At 38.3% G+C, this 23,799-nt stretch overlaps 1 protein-coding gene across 3 annotated transcripts in view; it reads left to right on the top strand.

Annotated features, from left to right (window-relative positions):
* Positions 1 to 260: 260 nt before the first annotated feature.
* Positions 261 to 23,799, top strand: part of BMP2K (BMP2 inducible kinase) — a 127,155-nt gene continuing 103,616 nt past the window's right edge. For 2 of the 3 annotated variants that reach the window (XM_075204562.1, XM_075204561.1), the window contains exon 1: positions 261 to 1,097. In XM_075204562.1, coding sequence (XP_075060663.1) covers positions 929 to 1,097 — 169 coding nt within the window. In that variant the 5' untranslated portion in view covers positions 261 to 928. The remainder of the gene's footprint in view (positions 1,098 to 23,799) is intronic. The other variant, XM_075204560.1, reaches the window with a different exon arrangement.

The raw sequence follows: 23,799 nt of genomic DNA, 5'->3' as shown, positions 1-23,799 counted from the left end.
GCTCTGTCAGCCTGCTGGGACTTTTAGTTCCACAACTTGTTTTCCACTGGTTGCCGAAGCCTGATTTTGTGTACAGTATGTTCAGTGTTCATGCATGTTGGTCTCTTGCTCGGTGTAGTCCATATGTGGTGTATCTGCACATCTGCCTTTGCATGTCTCGCTCTCTCATGTGCACATAGTTGCATGTGCGGTAAGTGTGCATGCTACTCTTTCCCTCGCTGTCAGTTTCCTGGGCGGGCGTGGGGAGGAGCTGGCAGCAGCAGGAGGAGGAGGAGGTTTTTGGCCTCTGAATGGATGAACTTCGGATTCTCCTCTTCCGTTTCCAGTACTTCAACAACCCGAGAAACCAACAACAAGAGCAGCTACTAGTAGTGACCAGCACGAAGAATAGGACTGCAAGCACAGGGGCAGCACAACCTCACCTACAGACTGTGCAGCAGCCCTGCAATGTGTGTGACAGATGCGCCTTTTTGTATGTGATACAGGACTAGCATTGTAGCTGGAAGGGACATCATGGGGCACTGCCTTGTTTGCAGGTCATACATCTTGCGGTTCCCTGTGTGTGTATCACAGATGTGAGTGTTGTGGTTGTATTTGTCATGCTTCAGATGCAGTTTGTTGCCCTATTGTGTGTGTTTGCATTGCCCTTCGTTTCTATTTCACAGTGTGCTTGAGTGTAATGCCAGCAAGTCCTCGTTTGCTGGTACTCTGTGACTAAGTCACTGTGATTCCCTGTCTGTATCAATGTGATTGTTGCTGTGTGTTTGAGCATCAAGCACCATTTGTGTGTGTATGACAGCACACTGTTGCCTTGTAATTGGTCATATCTCTAGAACGTGTGGCATTGAGCTTGTGGGCTGCCAGCCTTGGTGCCTACACACCAGGAGTGTTGCTATTGCTTGTGGTTGCTGGACAAGGTGAGGACACCATGAAGAAGTTTTCTCGAATGCCCAAATCGGAGAGTGGTGGAGGAGGAGGCGGTGGATCAAGTCTAGGTGCAGGATCATCTGGAAATTTTGTCAGTGGAGGGGTGACCGTGGGCAGAGGATTCACAATTGGGCGTCACCAGGTGACTGTGGAGGAACTTGTTGCAGAAGGTAATCTACCTTTACAGTTCATAACATAATGGTAGCTTTTTGGACTGATGTTTGTTTAATATATTATATTAAACATTAGGCTAATTATTTTGATCTGTACAACATGTATAAAACTGCATAGACTACTACATATGTATGACTACTCAGCCTGCGTCACACAGAACACATTCACATCCATATGGCTATGTATTCTTCATTGCTTGTCCCTTTGTGTTTGCAATGCTGCAGGTAATGTACAGGTAAGTGTTGCCCTGGAGATGTTTCACAAGCAGTTTAGTGCTGTTGTGACTGACAAACTATAAAAGCTTTTGAGCACATATATGAGACAATTCTGATGAATTCACTGTGTGTAAAATAGTGGACTTCAGATTTTTATTTGTAGAACAAAACATACAATATATCAGCTAAATGCAGTTATATATTCATGTATGTACAGTATTTTATGTTCACATTTAGTTTACAAATAATCGATCAGTCATCTGTGGTGCCCAAGAACATTTTTTTTGTTTTTAATTTGCTGTTTCTTAAGTTCCAGTTCAGGCAAGTTGGCTTGTCCCACTTTCAGTGTGATTGTGCAATGTACAGGGAGTGTGCACACATTGTATAATATCAGTATAGACTTCTGTATTGAGAGATCAGGTAAAAGCAATAGCAAACCTCAATCTTTTAATCTTCCTCCACATTTCTCAGGCAAGGTGGTGCAATAAACGGGAAAAAAACTCCTATGGCTGCTTCTGATTGCAAAACTTTAAATTTATACCTACCAAAAGAATATTGATTCTTAACAGTAAATTTTTCTTTCAAGGAACACTATTTCATATTTAAGAACAGTGCTCTATGGAGTAAATTCAATTAGCCGGCTGTGCACATTTTCAGCTACTACGATACCTCAGCATTGCGGATTTCTCCTCGCACTTCTACGGGGTTACATCGCTGCGATGTGCCTTCGAGATCATTCTTTATACACTCCGCAGCTAATTGAATACCCTTAAGTCTTATTACCCACTGGCATTATGTTAAATGCCAGTTACACCATATGTTAAACGCATATGCAGGTTCCATTCCAGTACCCGTTGAAAAGCATTTAGTTCCTTGCCAGTGGGCAAGGGGTCTTGATGGGGAGTCGCATGTATGTTTTTAATATAACTCTGAAGACTGCATCTTCCTATGTAAGCATTACACAAATATAGGCTATCAAGATCCAAAGCATAAGTGTCCAAAAGGAAGTTAACAGACATACTGCAAACTGAGCAAGTGCAGGCAACAAGGTGATGGTAGTATGTTGTGCTGCATGCGGTAACATTGGGTGCCATTAAAGTAAATTATGGCTGGAGAACCACCTCTATCACCTCTTGGTTTCCCTTGCTAGGGAAATGGGACAAGAGTTTCCAGTAAATCTCCATTGTTTTATGATGACAAAAGTTGCAGAGTGCTGGAGTTTCATTTGTGCTTCTGTAGTAATCTTCTTATAAAAGGACCTCTTCAAATTGCCAGAATGTAGGAGTCATGACATCTACATTAATCCTTTTTTGTTGCAACTCTCCAGCATCTTGTGACCCATGTAGAAAAGGCACTTTCATTATCATTAGTAGGGCAGCTTTACAACACCAACAGGGAGTTTTGGTTTAGCAGAAGCATGAAAGTTCTTCAAATTGTCTGTTCAGGTGTCTTAATGTTTTAAGCAATATCAGCCTAATCTCTTACATATTAAGTGTAGTATGGTTAGTCAAACGGATGAGGACACCAGTGCCATCTGAGCTACCCTGCTTGTATAACACATTTAGGTCTCATCTCACTTGGTTCCTGCTGGGTTATATGCAGTTATAGAGGTTAAACAATGTTGGATTCCTAACATTGTTTGGAACATGTATTTTTTTAAAAAAAATAAAAAAAATGTAGAAATCTTTTTGTTTTTAGCTGAGGATTTAAAAACTTTAAAAAACACAATTATTCAAATTAATATACTAACCTGCTAAATTCTTTTTCTACATACTACTTTCAAGAGAATCTTGTGGACTGGCAAGGGTGCCGGTGGGGGGTAAGAGGAGTTGGACTAAAGGGGTCAGCAGGGGAGTGTATTTACATGGTTAACTTGATGTAAGTATAGCTATATCCAGGAATTTGTCATAGTATAAAGGTTCCTGTCAGTACTCCCATTGAAGGATGAGGAAGTCAACTTCTTTCAACCAGTCTCAGCCAAAAAAATGTCTGATAACACAGAACAGTAGCTTGTATTAAATTGCAGAGCAAATGTAAATACAATGTATGTCCTGCCTGTCAGGTCACAGGGAATGATCACATGAAATTACACAGCTAATTAGGAATCTGGTACCTGAATCTCTAGTGTTCTCATACTGGTGATAGCACTGGGATAGAAGGTTATTGTGTTACCTATATATGCTACTTAAAAATAGCATTTGTAATGACATTCAAATAATTATTTTTGCTCTTTTATGTTATGTTGGATTTTTTTAGGTGAAAAAAGTGCCCATTTATAACAGACATTATACATTTAAGGCCTGATTCATCTTCTGATGTATGTGCGTTTGCGTGAAATATCTCTGTTTATACTCAGAAACGGACCTTACGCCAATGAACGCATTTACATGCAATGAATGTCTGAACGGAAATGACAGTTACAACTTCCTTCGACTTGAAGTGCAGAAAGTTGATGGGAAGGGGCGGAAGAACGTAGGCAATGTACAGTATGGGCGTGGTGCCGCAGATGCGACTAATTCACCTTATGGGTTTCTCTTAAGTACCCTTGTTTTCAGATGTATCGGTTGCACCAGCTACAGGGTGTAAGTGCTGACTGATAGTGATCACTGGCGCGGCCAGTTTATTTATTTATTACTGGATAAGTAATACAGGAAAATATTTGTTTAAAAGTGCCCAAAAAGATGTAATTTATTGTTTTTAAAACATTTTATTTTTAGAATGATAGCAACCTGTACAAACAGAATAAATAGCAAAATATGTTCAACAAAATAGCAAGAATGCAATACTGAATAGCAATAGAGAAAAAAAAGAACATGATCTGTATGTCATTGTAACTTGACTGAAAGGAAGGATTAGAGGGTGAAGAAAGGGAAGCTGTTATTTTTGTGTTATAGGATGGTTCTAGACCAACATGGTTGAGTAAGTTGGGGATCTTTCACTGCTGTTCTGCCCGATGGGCCAAATGTGTGGTTTGTTTCCGACACTTTGTGGAGTTGTAAAGCCATTTGTAAGATTACTTTTACTTTGCGAAGGGTATATTTTAGTAAAATTAAATTTTTTTTGTTCTTTTCAGCTATTGGGGAAATGTTGTTTAAGAAGGTCCTGGATTAGTATGAACTTTTTTTTAAGGAGTCCCTAAATAAAAAGCAATATTAAGTGCCATTCATGTAACAAATAAGATTATAAAACTGTGTATGATCTTGTTAGTTAGATGAATGTTTTGTGTTTGTAATTCTCCATAAGTGTGTTTTTTTTTTTTCCTTCAAAAACCTTAAAAGAACAAGATGGTTCTCCGCTCTGTATAGAGTAACTGGATATTTGGGGCACACTGAAATGAAAACATAACTCACCTTAAGTTGTTCCAACATGTTCCTTAAAACGTTTGTGTGTCTGTTTGAGAGCAATTCTGATATTATAGTACGTCATATTTTTTACAATAATTGGTCCTTTAATGGACAACAAAGTTTTCTCTGTTGCCTAGTTCTATGTACAGTTGGATATCAATGACTTCTTCAAAATGGGACTTTAATAATAATCACCGCCTTGTCTCGATATACATCATGCACTTATTCAATATGAATTCTTGTGCTCTCAGATGAACATTGGTTGTTCTTCATTGTTTGTTTTGTTTGTATTTCTCTTGATTAAAAAAAGAACACTATGAAATAAACATTGAAAATATGAGGTCAATCCAAATAAGCATTCCTGAACAGAAACTGTAAGAACAGAAACTGTCAGTTCTGTTTTGAAGTATTCTGCTGTTTGTTTGTTTTTTTTGTGCCACTTCCCGTAGTTCTTATAATATTTACTATCATTATGCTTTTTCTTTTTTTTTTTTTTTTTATCCCAAGGTTCTGTTTTTATATTCACATTACTAATTCATAACAGTGACAGCATCTAAACTAAACTAATGGGAAATCGTTTGTACAGTGATGAGAAAGAAAAAACATTTTTTTGGCTCCATAGCCTGCCCTGTAATAGCACAAATATTGTATTGTTCTATAAAAAGGTAGCATTAATATGATTTTGCCTTTTATACGTACAAACCTCAGCTCAAAGTTCCAAAAACTTATTTTAAATCTGTCATAAACTTTGGTTACTATTCTGCTTCAGGATAATTTGCTTCATTCTGCTTCATGCTTTTATTTGTTAATTTCCCTGTTATTTCCTCTGTCCCACAAGCCTGCTGCCCAAAGGTCATCCTCAACACTTCCCTCTCATTCACTCCTAATATTCAGCACCCCTCCAAATCCTGTCACTTCCACCTCTGGAACATATCCAAGATCCGGCCCTTTATTACCATGGAAGGTACCAAAATTCTAACTCTCCCTTGTAATCTCTCACTTTGATTACTGTAGCCTCTACCTCTGTGACATAGCTAACTCCCACCTTGCCCACCTTCAGTCTATCCTCAATGCTGATGCTCCCCTTTTTTTTCTCTCCTGCCGCTTTATTTTTGGTATCCCTCTCTGCCAGTCACTACACTGGCTCTCTGTGTCCTACATAATTAAATTTAAACTCCTACAATGTCCTCAACCAATCCTCCCCCCTCTACATCTCCAACCTCCTCTGTACCCATACTTCTTCGTTTTTCATCTGCTCCGCCAATGTCCTCACTACCACACAGATTACCACTCCTACCTTTCTCCCGCAACCAGGACTTCTCCCGGGCTGCTCCTCACCTGTGGAACAATCTCTCGCCCACTATCAGATAGTGTCTACTCTCCAAGGCTTCAAGCATGCCCTTAAAACCCATTTCTTTATTTAAGCTCATTAGCCCTCCTCCCAACAACTTTGCCTCTGCAACCACCTCCACTCACCCACTAGGTGCCACCCCATTTTTGTCTTCACTTTAGCATGTAAGTTCTCATGAGCAGGGTCCTCCTCATGTTCTCCTTCTACTATTGCATTACCCTCTGTACCTTTGGGCCAGAGTCCCTAGCTCTGTTTTCTTGAGCCCAGGCCTACTTCACCTTTGGCATTACCATCACTTTCACTCTTTGTCCCATAAATAACTTGATCTGCATTACCAAGTTATCTGTGTAATCTGTTAATTAGTATATGTCTGGTTTTCTGTAATTATGTTTAGTTTAATAATGTGTTTTGTATTGCTGTCTGTATACTGTAAATTCCATTTACAGCGCTGCAGACCGTTTGAGGCGCTTAATAAATAAAACATAATATGTTGGACAGCATTATTGCACATATAAATGTCATTGCTATATTTTTACAAGCTGTACTAAGCTAGTTTTCATATCTGGGTGTATTATTTAGCATCTTTTATGCATGTATATAAAAGGCACTTGCAGTACACTCACACATACTCATATGAACATACGTACAGTATTTAATTCCCATGTCTATTTTTCACCTAATAGCACAGTTTTTGGTGGAGCTATATTGTTTCAATGTAGCCATTTGTAGTGTAGGAAGGTGCCAAAAAACACTGGTATCAGAATGTGCTGAATACAAATTTAACTTATCCAATCTGAACAGCAATGGCTTGAATAAGCTGCATCAGATTACAGATCCCAGCTGCTTCATCGTCAGAAATAGGCGCAACTTGGACATTTCCAAGAAGCCTCTGAAAGGACGCCATTCTTTTACACAATCCACGGACATTTGTAATTGGCCACTCTCCTTTCTCAGCGTCCGCGCTGGGTATGTCGCCTTTCCCCACCACCTTAAGCTTTGGTAAAAGATGGCGTGATGACCTACATGCATGACTTTCTTGCATCCTCCTCATTAAGAACCTGACACCCTTGTGCTTCTATTTGGCAGAGAACTCCTCTGTGAACTCTGATATCCTTATATTTGCAATAGTAGGTACTTTATTCCTGCATAATACATTATAGGAGAACTTTTAAAAGAAAATATTCAGAACCTTTTATATAAACGTGGCCATGACAGTCTTGCTTCTAGAGAATTTCATTTCATTTGGAAGATCTTATTCTAAAATGTAAGACCTATAGCTTGTTGGTATTTGTGACACTCAGTGGGGCGTTCATAGGCAAGTTCTGTAATTCTGTTCTTCCCAAAGTAGAAAATGCAATTCATAAATAGAGAAACGAAGAATATAATCAACGGTTCATATTTCAAGCATAAAAAGCTGGTTTTGTTAATGTGCATGATATCATTTAATCCTCACTTCAATTTTCCACCCACCCAGAGAGTTGTGTTAGAAATAATTAGCATCTGTGAGCAGTGCAGAGCATTTGTAAAATATGAGGTGATCACTCATCCATAGAGTGTAAATGCAACATGAAAGAAGGCTGTGAGCATGAAATACCTCTGCAGTTTTATGCCCATTTCTTTTTAAGAAGATTAAGCACTAGTGATGATTTATATTCATCGGCGCCTTTGTGTCAAAAAGCTATCTTTGCAGCATCTTAAATGTCTACTGCAGCTATCATTTTGTCAAATTTGGTAATTGTAAGTTTTCTACAGCCTGTGTGTTAAATTGGAAGTTTGGCAGCATTTTGTATTCAGTATGACCCTTACCCTATAGCGTTTATTTTGCTAAAAGCACTTTGTCTGGCTATCAACTGGCGCTAGGAAGGCGCCAATGACTCCACATAGCAAAGGCAATCATGTGTGCCATGCGGTGGTAACCAGGGCTTGCGGTCGAGGGGGAGTTAATGGAGGCCCGGATATTGGTTAGGTTAGATTTTTATTACTGACATGCCTCTTTGCTAAATAGAGCTGTGTAAATAGAAGGATATTTAACTTGAATATATGCATATTGCACAAGAACAGCTTATGTGCCCTTTTTTTTTTTTTTTTTTTTTTTTTTTTAAAATACATCAGCAATTTAAGTCCATTTCATAATCAGGAAGTTTAAAAAAACTTTCCAACAGGAAAGCCCGACTTCCGTGCAAACTGTTTTTTGTTTTTGTTTGATGCTCGTGGCTGATACTTGTATTGTCATTTATTGTAATAGCACTAGTACATACATCATCATATGTATGTGAGTGTGTGTTTTATAGATATATTTGTTTTATATTGAAACCCGCAGATTTAATGTATACATTAAAAATAATGGTGAAGGTTTACTTGTCTTTAATGTGTGTGTGTTAGTATGTGTAGTAGCTGGACAAATTTTATTAACAGTTAGCTAAGAAAAAGTTAGTTCTCCATGTTTAAGGCTAGTAACACCTTGGGGTAAATGTATGATACTCCGGTTTCTTCAACTCCCGCAAGTTCGGCGAGATGACAGCTTAAATTTAAAGCGGCGCTGTCTTGTAAAGGGAAACTTGCCTTTACAAGGCAGCGCCGCTTTAAATTTTAGCTCTCATCTCGTCAAACTCGCGGGAGTTGAAGAAACCGGAGTATCATACATTTACCCCCTTGTGTTAAAAATCAATTCTTTATTAACTTTTTTTTTTTAAAGCTAGCAAAATAATGTAAGTTAGTATAGAGGTAGAACCTATTGGATCCAATGACCCATACCCACTTGTGCTTGCTCTTGTAGCTGGACTCAGTCAGGGTCGCCAAGAGGAATTTAGGGGCCCGGTAGAGTTTCTTCTTGGGGTCTCCTCCAATTATGATTAGGGATGTGATCACACAGAGTGTGGATGGAAGGTTGATGGGAAGGACATTGAGGAAGCTTAGAGGTAGATGATACCAAGGGAGAGGGGGAGTAAAAGATAAAGAGAGAGGGAGAACAAGAGGTTTTGAAACAAAATGAAAAAGGCTAAAGGACAAGGCTATTGGTGGACTATATTGGACTTAAAAAACCATCCAAAATTCTTTGATTTAGACTGAAGATCAGCAAAAAATATCTTCTAAAAAAAAGTCCCATAAAAATAAATGGGGCTGATAAAATGCAAGTCTTGATATGTTTTGCAGTGTCCAAGTATTTGTATCCCGGTTACCACAGAGAGAGTCCTGTCAAGAGCACCAGTGCTTCACTCAATGTACTTGCTATCGATACTTCATGTTCCAGGTGGAATGCATATAGAATGCACAGGACTTCCTGCTTTGAAACCAAAAGTTCTGTGAGCTGTATATGCGTATCAACAATAAAATCACATATCGCTAATAAAATAAAATTAAAAACATAAAAATTAAAATAAAAAAAAAAAAATGTCTGTAGTTCCTCATTCTTATTCACTACAAATATTATTATTTACTTATTACTATTATATTTGAATGTATGTGTGTATATATATATATATATATATATATATATATATATATATATATATATATAAATTTCTTGATATTGTTCTTATTTGATATTACTGAACTTTGAATAGAGTTGATACATAAAAATAAAATACTTGAGGCTGTCTCAGTGCAGCCCATGGCCCCTGGTACATAGTAACTGCTGATCTTTTATTCTTAATTTTTTCAATAGAGTTTTTACAAACCAGGTCAACAAGACTAAATGTCACACTGTGAAGTAGGATGAACATCCCTTAATCTTTGTATAGTTAAAAATAGCAAAAGGATCATAAATAAGTTTACTAATACTCTTTTTCATATGTAAATATTTTCTCATAACTTGCATAACGTGTTTTAATAGTGTCTGTACTCCCGCTATAATGCAGATACCCGCAAAATGCCACTATTGCCATTGGTGCTTGCATAGCATAATAAAGTCGCATCATGTCTATCCTGACGACCTAAATGTTGAAAATGGGAGGAGGTGTTTACTTGCTATTTATTTACACACAGTCGTGGGTTACTTTTATACATCTCTACTATTGCATAAATATATGCACTTCAGGATTATGTTATAAACATTTGACCAAGTTTGGAGACTACTTGGTGTAAATGTAAACACATTGGGAAGTGCTTGGAGTAAATTTTACACATCTTAAGGAGCACTTGGTGTCACTGGACAAACATTATGTAGCATTAAGTAAATATTTCTAGACTGATGGTAAGGAAAAGACTGATCTAGGTTGTAGATGTAGCTGCACACAAGTGCTGTATATTTAAGATAATCTTTGCTACTCGCATATGGTTTCCACAGATAACAATAAACAACACAAAGCTGCTAGAAGGTATTGTGCCGTAATGACGTAGCCACCAAACACTTACTATTTCCCTGTTGGCTGTAAAGTGATATTCATATTCTAGGTTGACTAAATAATAAAGTAACTTTCAAATACCTGTTCAGTTTCAATTACACAGGAACCTGGACTTTAATTTAGGTGCTATAGTCACCACATGCGTGGGGAATTCCCCCCCAAAGGAATTAGTTGGTGGTGTACCCTGGAGAAAGTTTTGGCATTTAATATATAAAGTAAATTCAAGTTAATATTAAAAAAAAAAAGCAAGTTTACTAGTGACAGCTTGAAAGCCTGAAACGTAACTTTTTAATTCAAGGGTTATTGTTAATATTGATTTCTTGCCCCCATCGCAACAAAATCCACAGCTATAAACATCTCTGTGGGGATCTGAAATGGACTTGGTAGCTTGTGAGAAAAGGAAATCAAAATGTGTTCATAAATATATATTTCTTTACATGACTATACTGTAGGTTTTCCTATTTGGTACCATATGGAATGTTAATCAGCAAGACATGTTTGAACTGAGCTTGGTAAATGTTTTGAAGTTTAATTTGTTAGCAGATTGCAAAGCCTTATCTCAGGCAAGGCATACATCTGTGATCTGTAGTAACATTTTTATTAACGGTCATGCCTCATCTAGACACTACATGGAAGTGATGGATTTGACCTCCGAATGAGTTGGGTTGCATTTTTAAGCTGGAAAATTGCTATATTTTTTTTATTTGATCTGTTGGCATTAAATTTACTTAAAAGAATGTCTATCTGAAATTCAGGTTGAAGCTCTTTATACTATTTGTTTTTCTAATGGGCCGATTCATTTAGCCGCGAGGTTCCTACGCGATGTGTTTCAGGGCACAAAACTGGGGTTTACAGTACATAAAACATATCTAACGAGGTGCAAGCAAAAATTAGCAAGATTAGTAGCAAAAATACTCTGTGGAGGCACATAGTGCTAGGCTCCTACAGCATCTAGCGGTTAATTGAATCTCCCCCACAGAGTGTGCTTAAAATGATACAATTCTAAACAGGAATTTATCTCCATATGTAGATAGCAGCAACATATATAAACATTGGCTTGAGAAATGTTACTTATTCCTAGGGTGGCAAAATAAATTGGGTTCAGGAGCCAGTCAGAGCTATGTAATTTCTATATTATTTTCTGACACAGCCTAAGGCAGTAGATAACAGTAATTGGATTTTTGTGTTCTCAGTTGGAGAATTTAAATAAAAAAAATAGCTTGCATCAAATTAGGAAACCAGGAACTGAATAAAATACCTTTACTGGACTCGTGAGCTGTGATTTATTGCGGTGGTAATCGTATTACCGATGATGATGAAAAATCCGACAGTCTTTACTCCTGCAAAAAAAAATCCGACTTGTTACAAAAAAACCGAAAAGAATATATAGAGGCTTACCTGAAAACCGAAGCTCCAGATCTCAGATGGAAGCGGCATGCTGACAGGCAGTCATTCCAAAGACCCAGGACTCCGGCACTTCAGGTTGACGTCAGCGCGACTTTGATGAATGTTAATTTAAAGCGGCAATGTCTGGACCCCGCAGGTTAAGTGTTTAAACACTTATGGTTTTTTTTGTAGAAGTAAAGGCTGTCAGATTTTTCATCATCGATAATACGTGCCAATCCCATTTATTGGTACGGTTCAGTGGGGGCATGCAGTTTTAAATAGTATCTATATTTTTTTTTTATCCTACTTTTAATTTACCATAATTGGGTAAAGGATTTAAGAGAGCACTCAAGTTAGTATGAAGATGTGTGAGCTTAATCAAGATGAAGGGAATAATTGAAAGTTTACAAACAAAATCTAGGACAGTTATTTTATATTTTTCACAAACAAATTGTCAACTAGACCAGAGGGTCTCCCTGCTGAACTGAACTGATTTGCAAATAAAAATAGGTGTTTGTCAGAGAAATTTGGTACTTTGGCCAGGGATGGTGGCAGCATTATTGTTGAATGATAACAAGTGTCATTCATAAACTCAAATGTCCATAAAATCTCCAAAGCTATTTTATATTCATATTATATTATGTTCCCAAAATTGACTCCATGATATGTCATTTGCTAAGAAGGTGCAGTTTGGCCAACGCTAAAGCACTCAAAAGCAGAACCAAATCAAATTGTAACCATGCTAACAAAACTAGTTTTTGCTGGTTTCTTCTGATCAAACAAGGCAATCTTTCCCTATGGGCTGCTCCTGTCAAACCTCCCTCAGGCTGTTTGCTGTCAGAATCCTATTTCACAGGGACTATTGAGGTATTATTAGATGCTGAAGTCCCAGGTGAATAGAACATCTGAATAGATCAGAAGCTCATGACCTCAGTGCAAATCTTTTGATCTTAACCCTTGCTCAACTTGCGCCCAAGTTGTTTTCTTATTATGAACATTTACACCTGCAGCCACAACATTAAAACCACCTGCCTAATATTGTGTAGTCCCCCTCGTACTGCCAAAGAAGCTCTGACCTGACAAGACATGGATTCCACAAGACCTCTGAGGGTGTCCTGTTGTATCTGGCACCACAACATTAGCAGCAGAACCTTTAAGTCCTGTAAGTTGCAAGGTGGGGCCTCCATGGCTCTGACTTGTTTCTCCAGCACATCCCACAGATGCTGGATCGGATTGAAATCTGGGGAATTTGAAAGGCAAGTCAACACCTTGAACTCTTTGTCATGTTCCTGAAACTGTTCGTGAATTTTTGTAGTGTGGCAGGGAGCATTAACCTGCTGAAAGAGGGGCTGTACTTCGCTTACAACAATTTTTAGGTAGGTGGTACGTGTCAAAGAAGTATCCAGATGAATGCCAGGACCAAAGGTTTCCCAGGAAAGCCTTACCCAGAGCATAACACTGCCTATGCTGGCTTGCATACTTCCTAACCTGCATCCTGGTGCCATCTCTTCCCCAGGTAAACAATGCACACGCACCCAGCCATCCACATGATGTAAAAGAAACGAGATTCGTCAGACCAGGTCACCTTCTCCCATTGCTCCATGGTCCAGTTCTGATGCTTAAATGCCCATTGTAGGCGTTTTTGGTGATGGACAAATGGACCGGTTGCGGCTATGCAGCCCCATACGCTGCAAACTGAAATGCCTATTGTCCTTCCTTGGACCACTTTTGGTAGGTACTAATCACTGCATACAGGGAAGTCGCTCAGATCCTTGCCCATTTTTCCTGTTTTCAACACATCTACATCAAGAAATGACTGTTCACTTGCTGCCTAATATATACCACCCCTTGACAGGTGCCCTAGTACCAAGATAATCAATGTTATTCACTTCACTTGTTAGTCATTTTATTGTTGTGGCTGATCAGTGTATAATTATAGGGTTTCTAAACTTCTGCAAGCTTTCAGTTTCACCTGTTTCTACTATAACCTGCCTATGCCTTTTGGCAGTTTGAGTAGTCTCTTTTTCTTTTTTTTGTATACACTTATTGCTTTTAATTATTTTTATCCTGTAAATTCCTGTATGTTTACCAATTTCAAAACCTGGTAATGATGTTCCCTAAAAATATTGGAATATGACCAACCCTAAGAGTATCTATAATATAAAAGCCTAGTGGCGTGTGTTTAGTCTGTGTGTGTGAAAAAAAACAACTAAGCTGCAGCGCCACCTGCTGGGCGGATATACACTGACCTACTAAATTCTTAGTGTATGTGGGAAAAAAAACCCCAGAAAGGGCTGAAATTTGGTATACTAAGATGTTTTTAATTTGTTAATTTAATTTGTTAATTGTTAAAAGTGTTTATAAAGATTTTAAAAAAATATATATATATTTCTTGAAGGAGAAGTGACAGTTGGGAGTGGTTGGTGGTTGCCGGGGGTGACAGTGGGGAGTGGTTGGTGGTTGCCGGGGGTGACAGTTGGGAGTGGTTGCCGGGGGTGACAGTTGGGAGTGGTTAGTGGTTGCCGGGGGTGACAGAGCGAGAGGAGTGTGATACTCAGGACCACTGAGAGAGATCCCTGTGTCTGGATAGACATCTGGATAGATGTGGCGATAAAGATGAAGGATGAGGTGATGGAGAAAAATGATGAGGTGGCGACGTGGACAAAACCACGTTAAAAAAGGGCGCTTGCGTCGGGAAGTAACGCTCTTCCCCTGAGGAGGCGGGAAGTAACGCTCTTCCCCTGAGGAGGCCTGGCCTAGGCCCAAATGCATGACAAGAACCTTTTTAACACGTTAAGTAGCTTGATTTGACTAGAATGCATGAGTATCATGCACGGGTTAACTTGTGGTATTATATTTTTTCAGTATTCCACTCTAGGATGCTTAACCGAATCGTAACCACATCAGCAAAGCAAAACACACCAAAATATGAAGACTTAAAGCTGGATAGTTTTCTTTCTTTTGATTGACACTAATTACACAGTACTACTTATCTTCTGTGAGAAACATGTAATTCTCAGAATCTGTTCTACATTTTACAGTATTTATGCAGTACTGTCGGGGCAATTCTCAGGGTTCATTTAATTCTGTATGAAGGAACAGCTGCATAGTTTGTTGTGTAATTTATAGCAAGTTCCTTTTCTTTATGGTGTATAAAGAAAGGTTTATTGAAATAAAGTATTAAAATACAGAAGAATTGTATGATCATGTCAAGTCCAAGGGGTATATTTACTAAACTGCAGGTTTAAAAAAGTGGAGATGTTGCCTACAGCAACCAATCCGATTCCAGCTGTCACTTTGTAAAATGTGCTAAATACATGATGACTAGAATCTGGTTGCTATAGGCAACATCTCCAGTTTTTCAAACCCGCAGTTTAATAAATGTACCCTCAAAAGTCATTTTAGGTATGTGTCACCCTGTGACCGCAGAGAGATTACCACTAATTTATCCATACAAGTTCTATCCTGACCCTGAGTTATGTTTCTTACTTATAGAAGTTTTAGGTGCTCAGGCTTTCTAAAATGATGCATTAAAATTATATATATTTACTACTTAGGCTTACAATATTCCATCCATATTTAGGGGGGAATTCAATTGACCGCGTTGTTTGTGAACAATGTGGCCCGCACACTATTACCGTTGATACAGTAATTTTAACGCAGATTTTTGACCGCGGCTCACAGAACTGCGAGCAAAAATCAATGTTGAAATTACCGTAGTAACGGTGATGGTGCACGGACTGCATTTCTCCCATGAACAACGCGGTCAATTGAATTTCCCCTTCCCCATTACAATATATTTTTACTGTATGCTAATAAGTTCAGTTTTTAAACAACTTTTACAAAACCATACTTTGAATTGCTTCCATTTCAGGAGAAACACCCTAACTAGCGACTGTGTCATTATAAAGAGGGTGACATTTGATGCAATGAATACATTTTTAATGCATTGGACGATGGCATTAAAAAGAGGAAGAAGTAATCCAGCCTTCTTTGCTCCCATGGGTTTATTGGCAGGAAGCCCCAAGTTTTAATTTTAATGCTGGTAAAAGACAACTGGATATCCAAGTCCTCTGTTTCATTGTAATAATGAAGCAGTTTCAAGTGGTGTGTATGTTAATAATTTTAGAACCTTATGTTTGCATAGATTTTAATGCGCCAGCTGTTAGTCTATTGACAAAATTACTTGTGAATCAGATGTTTGGGAGACTGTGTCTGTGCTGGATACAGATTGAGAGAGCTTTCTATGGCATTCACGGATAGAATAGTCCTTTCATAGTGGCCATTGTAAGCTGCTGTACGCATGATCAGGGTTCTGGCAGCCCATCGTTCATTCAGCATTAGCTGGTTTGGAAAATCCCCTTTTTGAAAAACTGTTGAGCTCACAAACATGGCAGATGTCATCTGCTTTTCCAATGGCATATAATATTAATATAGGGAGAACCTAATGCCAAAGCAGTAAGAAGACTATAATAATTTAATATAGCTATACTTTTTTTTTTTTTTTTAAAAAGCTTTTTCTGTTACTTCTTGTTCTTCTGCTATGTAGATATTTCCTGAAGCAGGCAGATAACACTTGCTTGAAGCTTATGATAATAACATGCAGTACTTCAGGGCATTATTTAACATCTGCCATATCTCATATCTTTTATACAAATGAATTATATTAATGGTATGTAGGCAGCCATGTAGGTGCATGTTTTGTGCTGTTGCTATATTCTGACCACACTCACATGACAGTCATTAGAGACTTACACAAACAAAGTGAACTCTGGTTGTATTGTGATTAGACTGGCACGGGATGTGTTAGTTCATATCTCCATATAAATTTTGTCTCTAGCTGAAAGTTTGTTTGGTGAAAGTCTCAAGAATACAGGACAAAGCATACCAGCTCAGCCCTGTGCAAATTATAATTTAAACAACAAGAATCTATGTATGATATATATACATATATATATATATATATATATATATATATATATATATATATATATATCATACTTACCAACTTTCTGTTGGTGAAATCCGGGAGCCTGCAGAGGAGGTGGGCGTGACGGGGGGGGGGGGGGGGGGGGCTCCAAGTGACGTCATTTTGGACCTGCCCCCATGACGTGATGACGCAAAATGCGTCATTTGACAGCGGGGGGCGGGGCCAAACGCCGCGATTCACCGGGAATCGCGGCGTTTGGGACTTAATTCTGCCCACTTCACTAGGAAGTGGGCAGAATTATCCAGATGCGGGGGATTGCCACACTCGCCCGGGAGCCCGGGAGACTCTCGCAAAATGCGGGAGTCTCCCGCAAAATGCGGGAGAGTTGGCAAGTCTGGTATATATATATATAACATGAGAGAGAGTTTGACTAGTATTTGTTGCAACATGTGCAGTAAATTACCTGGCTTGCTACTTAGCACCCATTAAATTGGTTATTATTACTGTTTCATTGAAGTGAATAGGGATTAGTTTTGACGCCTGCTCTTTCGTGTAAAGCAGAGATGGCAATGGGCCAAAGAAATACATGGGGCCTATTGTGACCTCTATTGGACATTTTTGTATTATGTTAGCCATTGAATATTGGGACATTAAGCAATGGTGTCACCTTAGTTTGCACAAAACCATAGCAACCAACCAGTTATGTACTATCTGGGGGTAATGAGGGATATTAAATAAATAAATCCGCTGCAGTCATATTCTTATATGGCAAGGAATGTGTCCATTAAATACCCCTTCATTCATTACTTAGAGATCACAAAGCCACGTTATGACCACGTAATTCTTAAATTGAATACCAATTCAAGTGTCCAGTGTACAGTATTTTCAAAGCTCCTATTGTGCTGCCTGCTGCGTAAAATTACTTCCAGACAGTCAGAGTATGGATGAATTCAATCACAGATGTGGCTCTCCGAAAGAAGTAGTGTAATGCAATTTATGAAAGCATCTTCAGTGGACGCAATTAAAGGGTACTCTTTTATAGAGCTTGATATCCGTGTGCCATATAAACTACCAGCTTCCCTGAATCCTGATATGAGTGTTACAATCTCCAGCCACTTATTCAGCCACTTATTTGGGGAGTTAAGTACACAATTTCCTCCTAAAAAGTAGACTTAAATTGTGTCTGCAAAACAGACACATTCTTCTATGTAGTACGCTGAGTCTGATGCATCTGAGCTGAGTGTCGTTTGCCTTCCCTGATCTCCCTCTATAAGTGTAAGGAATCCTATACGCAAGATGCCACTGACTCTGCATGTCATGAGTTCGATTCCCGACCATGGCCTTATCTCTGCGAAGTTTGTATCTTCTCCCCATGTTTGCGTGGGTTTCCTCCCACACTCCAAAAACATACTAGTGGGTTGGTTAATTGGCTGCTATTAAATTGCCCTTAGTCTCTCTCGGTCTGTGTGTGTGTGTGTGTGTGTGTGTGTGTGTGGATTTAGATTGTAAGCTCCAATGGGGCAGGTATTGATGTGAATGAGTTCTCTGTACAGTGCTGTGGAATTAGTGGCATTATATAAATAATTAGATGATGATGATGATGAATTACTTTAACAGATACAGCCATCCCGTTCACTTAAGTGGAAATTGGAGGAAAATAAATATGAATTTATAAATGTGAGTGACATCACTCATCAACTTTCATCTTTCTCACTGGCACTTAATGCAAATTTGTTCAGGTATTGTAACTAGCAATAAAAATTATCAATTCTATTTTGATTCATTGTTTATAGCACCACACTTTTTAAGTAAATGGACTGTATAAAGGTAAGAAGCATATGTTCCATTTTTAATAATATTTGGGTGCTGACCCTGACAGTATAGGTGAGGTCATCTTCACTGACTTTCTGCTGATTACCTTTTACCTTTTTTACATGTTACATGTCTTAATGTTACTTTATTATTTTTTACTCTTTGTGAAGCAAGTATATAAGCATCATAACACCTTCTATAATAGCTTGAAAAAATTGAATGGAGGAGAAGTCATGAAGGGAGTATATGCTTAATTTCCTTCCAAGACAGGAGAATAGGTAATCTTCTGGATTCTTTAAGGTACAGCCAAGGGCTACACGCTCTGCGATGGTGAGGCACTGGACTGAAAGAGGATGTGATGAGATATTCCATATGATGAATGTGGTTAATCTAAATAACCTTTCAGAGGTAGATGCACCATTCTGCTGTGTTGAGCTATGTGGATTTGTGTTGGCAGGTCTCATTAAAGTGGAGAGCAGAAGTTTGGAATTCTCCCAAACAGTATTTACTGAGGGTGACTGTTGCTATGCAAAATGTGAACGATTTGCTTCTGGTGCTAAATGAGTGAACGGCCAACCATGTAGTCCATTGATAACACAGAGAGAAGATTGCTACTAACTGAGCTAGTACTGCTTGAGGGTGGAGTCATGGAAAAGCATTATACAGTGGTAGGTATCTAGCTCGCAACTAGAAGTGGAGTAAAGGGAAGAATGTCAGAGATGTTGGTCCCAATCTGGCAGAGACCAAATATGCCAAATTGGCAGGTTTTTGTTGTTTCCATTTATGAGTAGCATACTTCCACTAGCATCCAGGCTAATGACTCCTCCAGTAAGGATGGAGACAGGAGTTTAGTGAAAGAAAGATGGCAAAATAGTTAAATAGTGTTCTATCTTCCAGGTGCTCTGGTTTGCTCCCACAGTCTAAAAACATACTGGTAGGTTAATTGTCTTCTAAGAAAATATACCTGTGTGTGTTTGTGTTAAGGAATTTATATTGTAAATAAAAGAAAAATGTTGTCTGGTACTCAGAAACAAACAATATAGAAAAATCACGGTGTCAGCATATACATAAAGGACAATTTTGTGCACAATATAGCTATATTGGGTTACGCTCACCTGCCAGCGTCAAGGCATCTCCTGTAGGTGGGTCCCTAAGCTAGTGATACAATTTTACATTTAGGGTGGCTCATTTAGAACCTTCCCCTGAACCTCCATCTTATAAAGCCTTCAGCACCTGGAGGGTGTAGAGGGTGGGCAAGGTATGGGAGGGAGGCTTTCCAACCTGGTCAACCGAGCATGCTCACCTGTCTGTCTAAGGATGAACTCTTTCTTGTTGTGTAATTTCTTACTGAAATCCCACATGATGGGGGAAAGGGGCAGGGGCATATATATTGTAGGTTGAAACATTTTTTGGGGTGGATGTTTAAGGTCCTAAAACTGGTGTATCAACAAAGCTTCTTTTGCATTATTGAACATGTCCCTATATATATCGAACCACACTATGTATTTCTGCAGAGCAAGCCTGTCATTCCCTCTCCTGGCTATGGTAGAGAAGTACCTACCTCCTAATGTGACAAGTTACTGCAAATGAGTAATAGCTTACATGAGTTTATTTAGCCAATTCTTTGGTATGTTAATATCAAATAGAAGCATTACTTGTTCTTTAAAGTGTTTCCATATATGGTTATTGCCACATTTTTGTTTAATAAAACAATTTGTGAATTATTATCACAGTTGCAGGCATATGCACACATATTTTACCTATGTGTTTGGGTTAAGGGTCTTGTTTAAATACTGAAAAAAATAGATCTTGCAGTTTGTAGTTATTTAATTTGGGTTAATTCGAGAGCGCTGTTACATTGCTGTTCATACACTTGCTTCTCTATCACCGATACTCTTTTTATTTGTGCATTTTTTTAACTTAAATTTAGAAGTACTGTAACTCATAAAAGAGCATAAAGTTTACATCTTAATTCAAATTTACTGAAATGTAATTGCTTTACCTTCAGACTTTTTAATTTCAAACTTCTTTTAAATTACAGGATTTTAATATAAAAAAAAAAAACAGCACATATAATGTCACTATTTGCCTTTGTAATTCTACTATATAGGCACATCAAGAGCCAATTAATTCCCACACTTGTGTTGGTTTTTTTTTCTAGTACTGAATTACATAGTGTGTCAGCATATTTTCTTTCCCAACAGGCAGTTATTGAGCAAACTGACTCCTCACATGCCATAACAGTCTGGCAGTACGAGACATTGTAGTTAAACTCCATCTGTCACTTTTCTGTTAGTTTCCTAGTGGGATAGATGTCACAACACTAATATCTGTGTGTGTTCTTTTCGTGTCTCCTGTTTTCTCATTTATAAAGAAGGTAGTATAGTGCACGTGTTTTTTTTTTTTACTATTTCTATTTCCTTGAATAGGCCATCCTCCCTGCTACCATTTAATCACCTTACACTCTATTCTGTTTATTAATCCATATCCAGGAGGAATACAATGGAGGACATAATAATCTAATATATAAATGCTTAGTGGCGTCTGTGTGTGGAAAAAAAATACCAAGTTGCAGCGCCACCTGCTGGGCAGAGTTATACACTGACCTACTGAATTCTTAGTGTGTGTGGGAAAAAAAATTCAAAAAGGGCTGAAATTTGGTAGGGCTCAAACTCATTTTCGTGAGGTAATTTTACCTCATGAACACACGTGTAGAGGCGTGCGTTAGTGTGTGTGTGTGTGTGTGTGTGTGTGTGTGTGTGTGTGTGTGTGTGTGTGTGTGTGTAAAAAACTATTTTCTCAGAAAGGGCTCATCCAATTGACCTGAAATTTGGTATACTGACATTATTTGACAAAAAAATTAGAATAGTCAAGTCAGTTAACTTCCATCATCCCCCCTTACCCCCGTGGGAGGGGTAGTAAAGGCTAAATTTACGAGTTGAGGGGTCAAACTCATTTTCGTGAGGTAATTTTACCTCATGAACACACATTAAAAAGGCTGCTTGCGTCGGGAACTAACGCTCTTCCCCTGAGGAGGCCTGGGCTAGGTCCAAATGCATGACAAGAACCTTTTTAAGACCTTAAGTAGCTTGATTTGACTAGAATGCATGAGTATCATCCACGGGTTAACTTGTTATAATAATAATAATGCTCAAATAAAGTGGCCTCAGGAGTTTCTTACTTGGAAAATGCATCTGTACATTAACCAAGATGTTTGGGGTTTAGTGCATGTTTCAGGTTTTTTACATTCTTGCAGTGCAGAAATAGGGACACACACTGTGTCATGTATCTTGTGATGGTACAACATTATTAGACCACACACATAGTGCAACCTGTTTTCTTTTGTTCTAATATCATGTATATTAAGAAGCTCCCAGCATGAATCCGACCGGTGTGAGATTACTAGCCACTCAAGTGATTGGAATGGCTGTGGCTATCGTGATAATTAAAATGGAAGACCTGTAGTGTGATTGGTTATGAGAGCAGGTTGATTGATTTTTATTAATATAGGCCAGTAAATAGGACTTTGAACAGAAAAGACATTTTGTGTCCTGGACCCTGAATTTATCGGGAAAAAAGAGGGCAAGCTTGAAGTTTACTGGTGAAAATAAGTGAAATAGGCGGGGCTTCTATCAACGCACCATATATTACATATCGGTCACAAAGGTTTAGCTCTGCAAGTTTAGGCAATAGTCATACAAACTTCCCTGGTTACGTTTTTGAAAATTAGTATATTAACATTTTAAATCTAACTATTAAACCTTTTGGTTGTGTTACCTGTGCTTCACTATTAATAGTCTCAAATCCTGACTTTTCAAACCGTAGAGTATGCTGGAAAGTCATAGCATAATAGCTGAACAAGTGCGCCACACCAGAAATGTATCACATTGTTGTGGGAAAATGCACAAGAGAAACGTTTTTTTCATACAAATATTTTAGTTTTGTTGTGACTATATAAACATAGGCAAATTAGAATCCATATCATTCATGAAATAATGAGCCAACTTGTATTAAAAATTATTCCTGATGCATACTGCATGTGTTCCCTTCATGACAAAAGCGATTATAGGCTTTCCATGTGTCCCTGTTTTCCTTAGTTGGTATCAGTTTTGCCACTGGTAATCCTTAACCTAGAATAACATATATTACACCTGGTTTAACAGTATGTGATGATAGGTTCCTGTAATTGCTTTAATTTCCAAAAAGAATAGTATAGCTTTTAAAGAGCACTATATATAATATATATTTATTATATTTTATATAGATTTATTATTAATGAAAGGGTGGGGGCACCCCATATGTATTGCTACAATGTATGTTCTCCCTGTATTTTTGTGGATTTCCTCTGGGTGCTCTGGTTTCCTCCCACATTCCAAAAACATACTGGTAGATTAATTGACTGCTAACAAATTGACCCATGTGTGTGTGTGTGTTAGGGAATTTAGACTGTAAGCCCCAATGGGTCAGGGACTGATGTGAGTGAGTTCTCTGTACAGCGCTGCAGAATCAGTGGCGCTATATAAATAAATGGTGATGATGATTAATTATCTCAGTATAGCCAGAAGTGTGGACAATAGTGGGACATACCTGGCTTAAGAGATCACCACAAGGTAGGATGTGAAAAGTATGCCATCTGCTGTCCAGTTTCCCAGCTGCATTATGGTAAATGTGCTGCTGTGGGGGGTTCTAACCCTTCAATGGACACCTCATTTTTATTAGAGCTTTAAGCATGTAGCTCACATACTAACCAGAATGCTTTTACAATCATGAGACCACAAATGCGCACTGCTGACAATTTGATTTAAACTTATAAAATGCACACTATGCTGACCGTTCATTGTTAGGTGTTGCCCTGTTACATAGTTGTAGAAAAAGTAATTCCTTGTTGACAGTAACTATAAAGGGTTTTGTTTTTTTTCCTTCTGTAATCCTCACCATTCCCATAGACTCACATCTGTGGGAGTCTCTTCCCTGGAATATTGGTCATTTTCACAATGCAATACTTGTTTTACTGCTGACTGGTGGAACGGACAGCTAGCTTTTCATTTGGTAGACATGTGTCCATTCCCTTATTTTTTTATTTTACTCCTCTTCAATGGAATTCCTGCAACTACCAGCAGACTTGTTCAGTACTGGTGAGAATGGGGCGCAATTGATGGAAGAGTCCCCACCGACTTATATTTAGTCTTTGTGAAAGTGAGGGGTGTGTAAAATCCCCTCTAAATATGGAAAAACCCATTTTAAATATATTTGTATTTATTATCATACTTTTAATACTGCGTTTCTGCAAGTAGTACTCATCCTCAAATTTCACATA

The sequence above is a fragment of the Mixophyes fleayi genome, chromosome 1 (genome assembly GCF_038048845.1).
Source record: "Mixophyes fleayi isolate aMixFle1 chromosome 1, aMixFle1.hap1, whole genome shotgun sequence".
Taxonomy (NCBI): Eukaryota; Metazoa; Chordata; class Amphibia; order Anura; family Limnodynastidae; genus Mixophyes; species Mixophyes fleayi.
The sequence above is the reverse complement of the archived record's forward strand: the minus strand, read 5'-3'. Positions and strand labels throughout refer to the sequence as shown.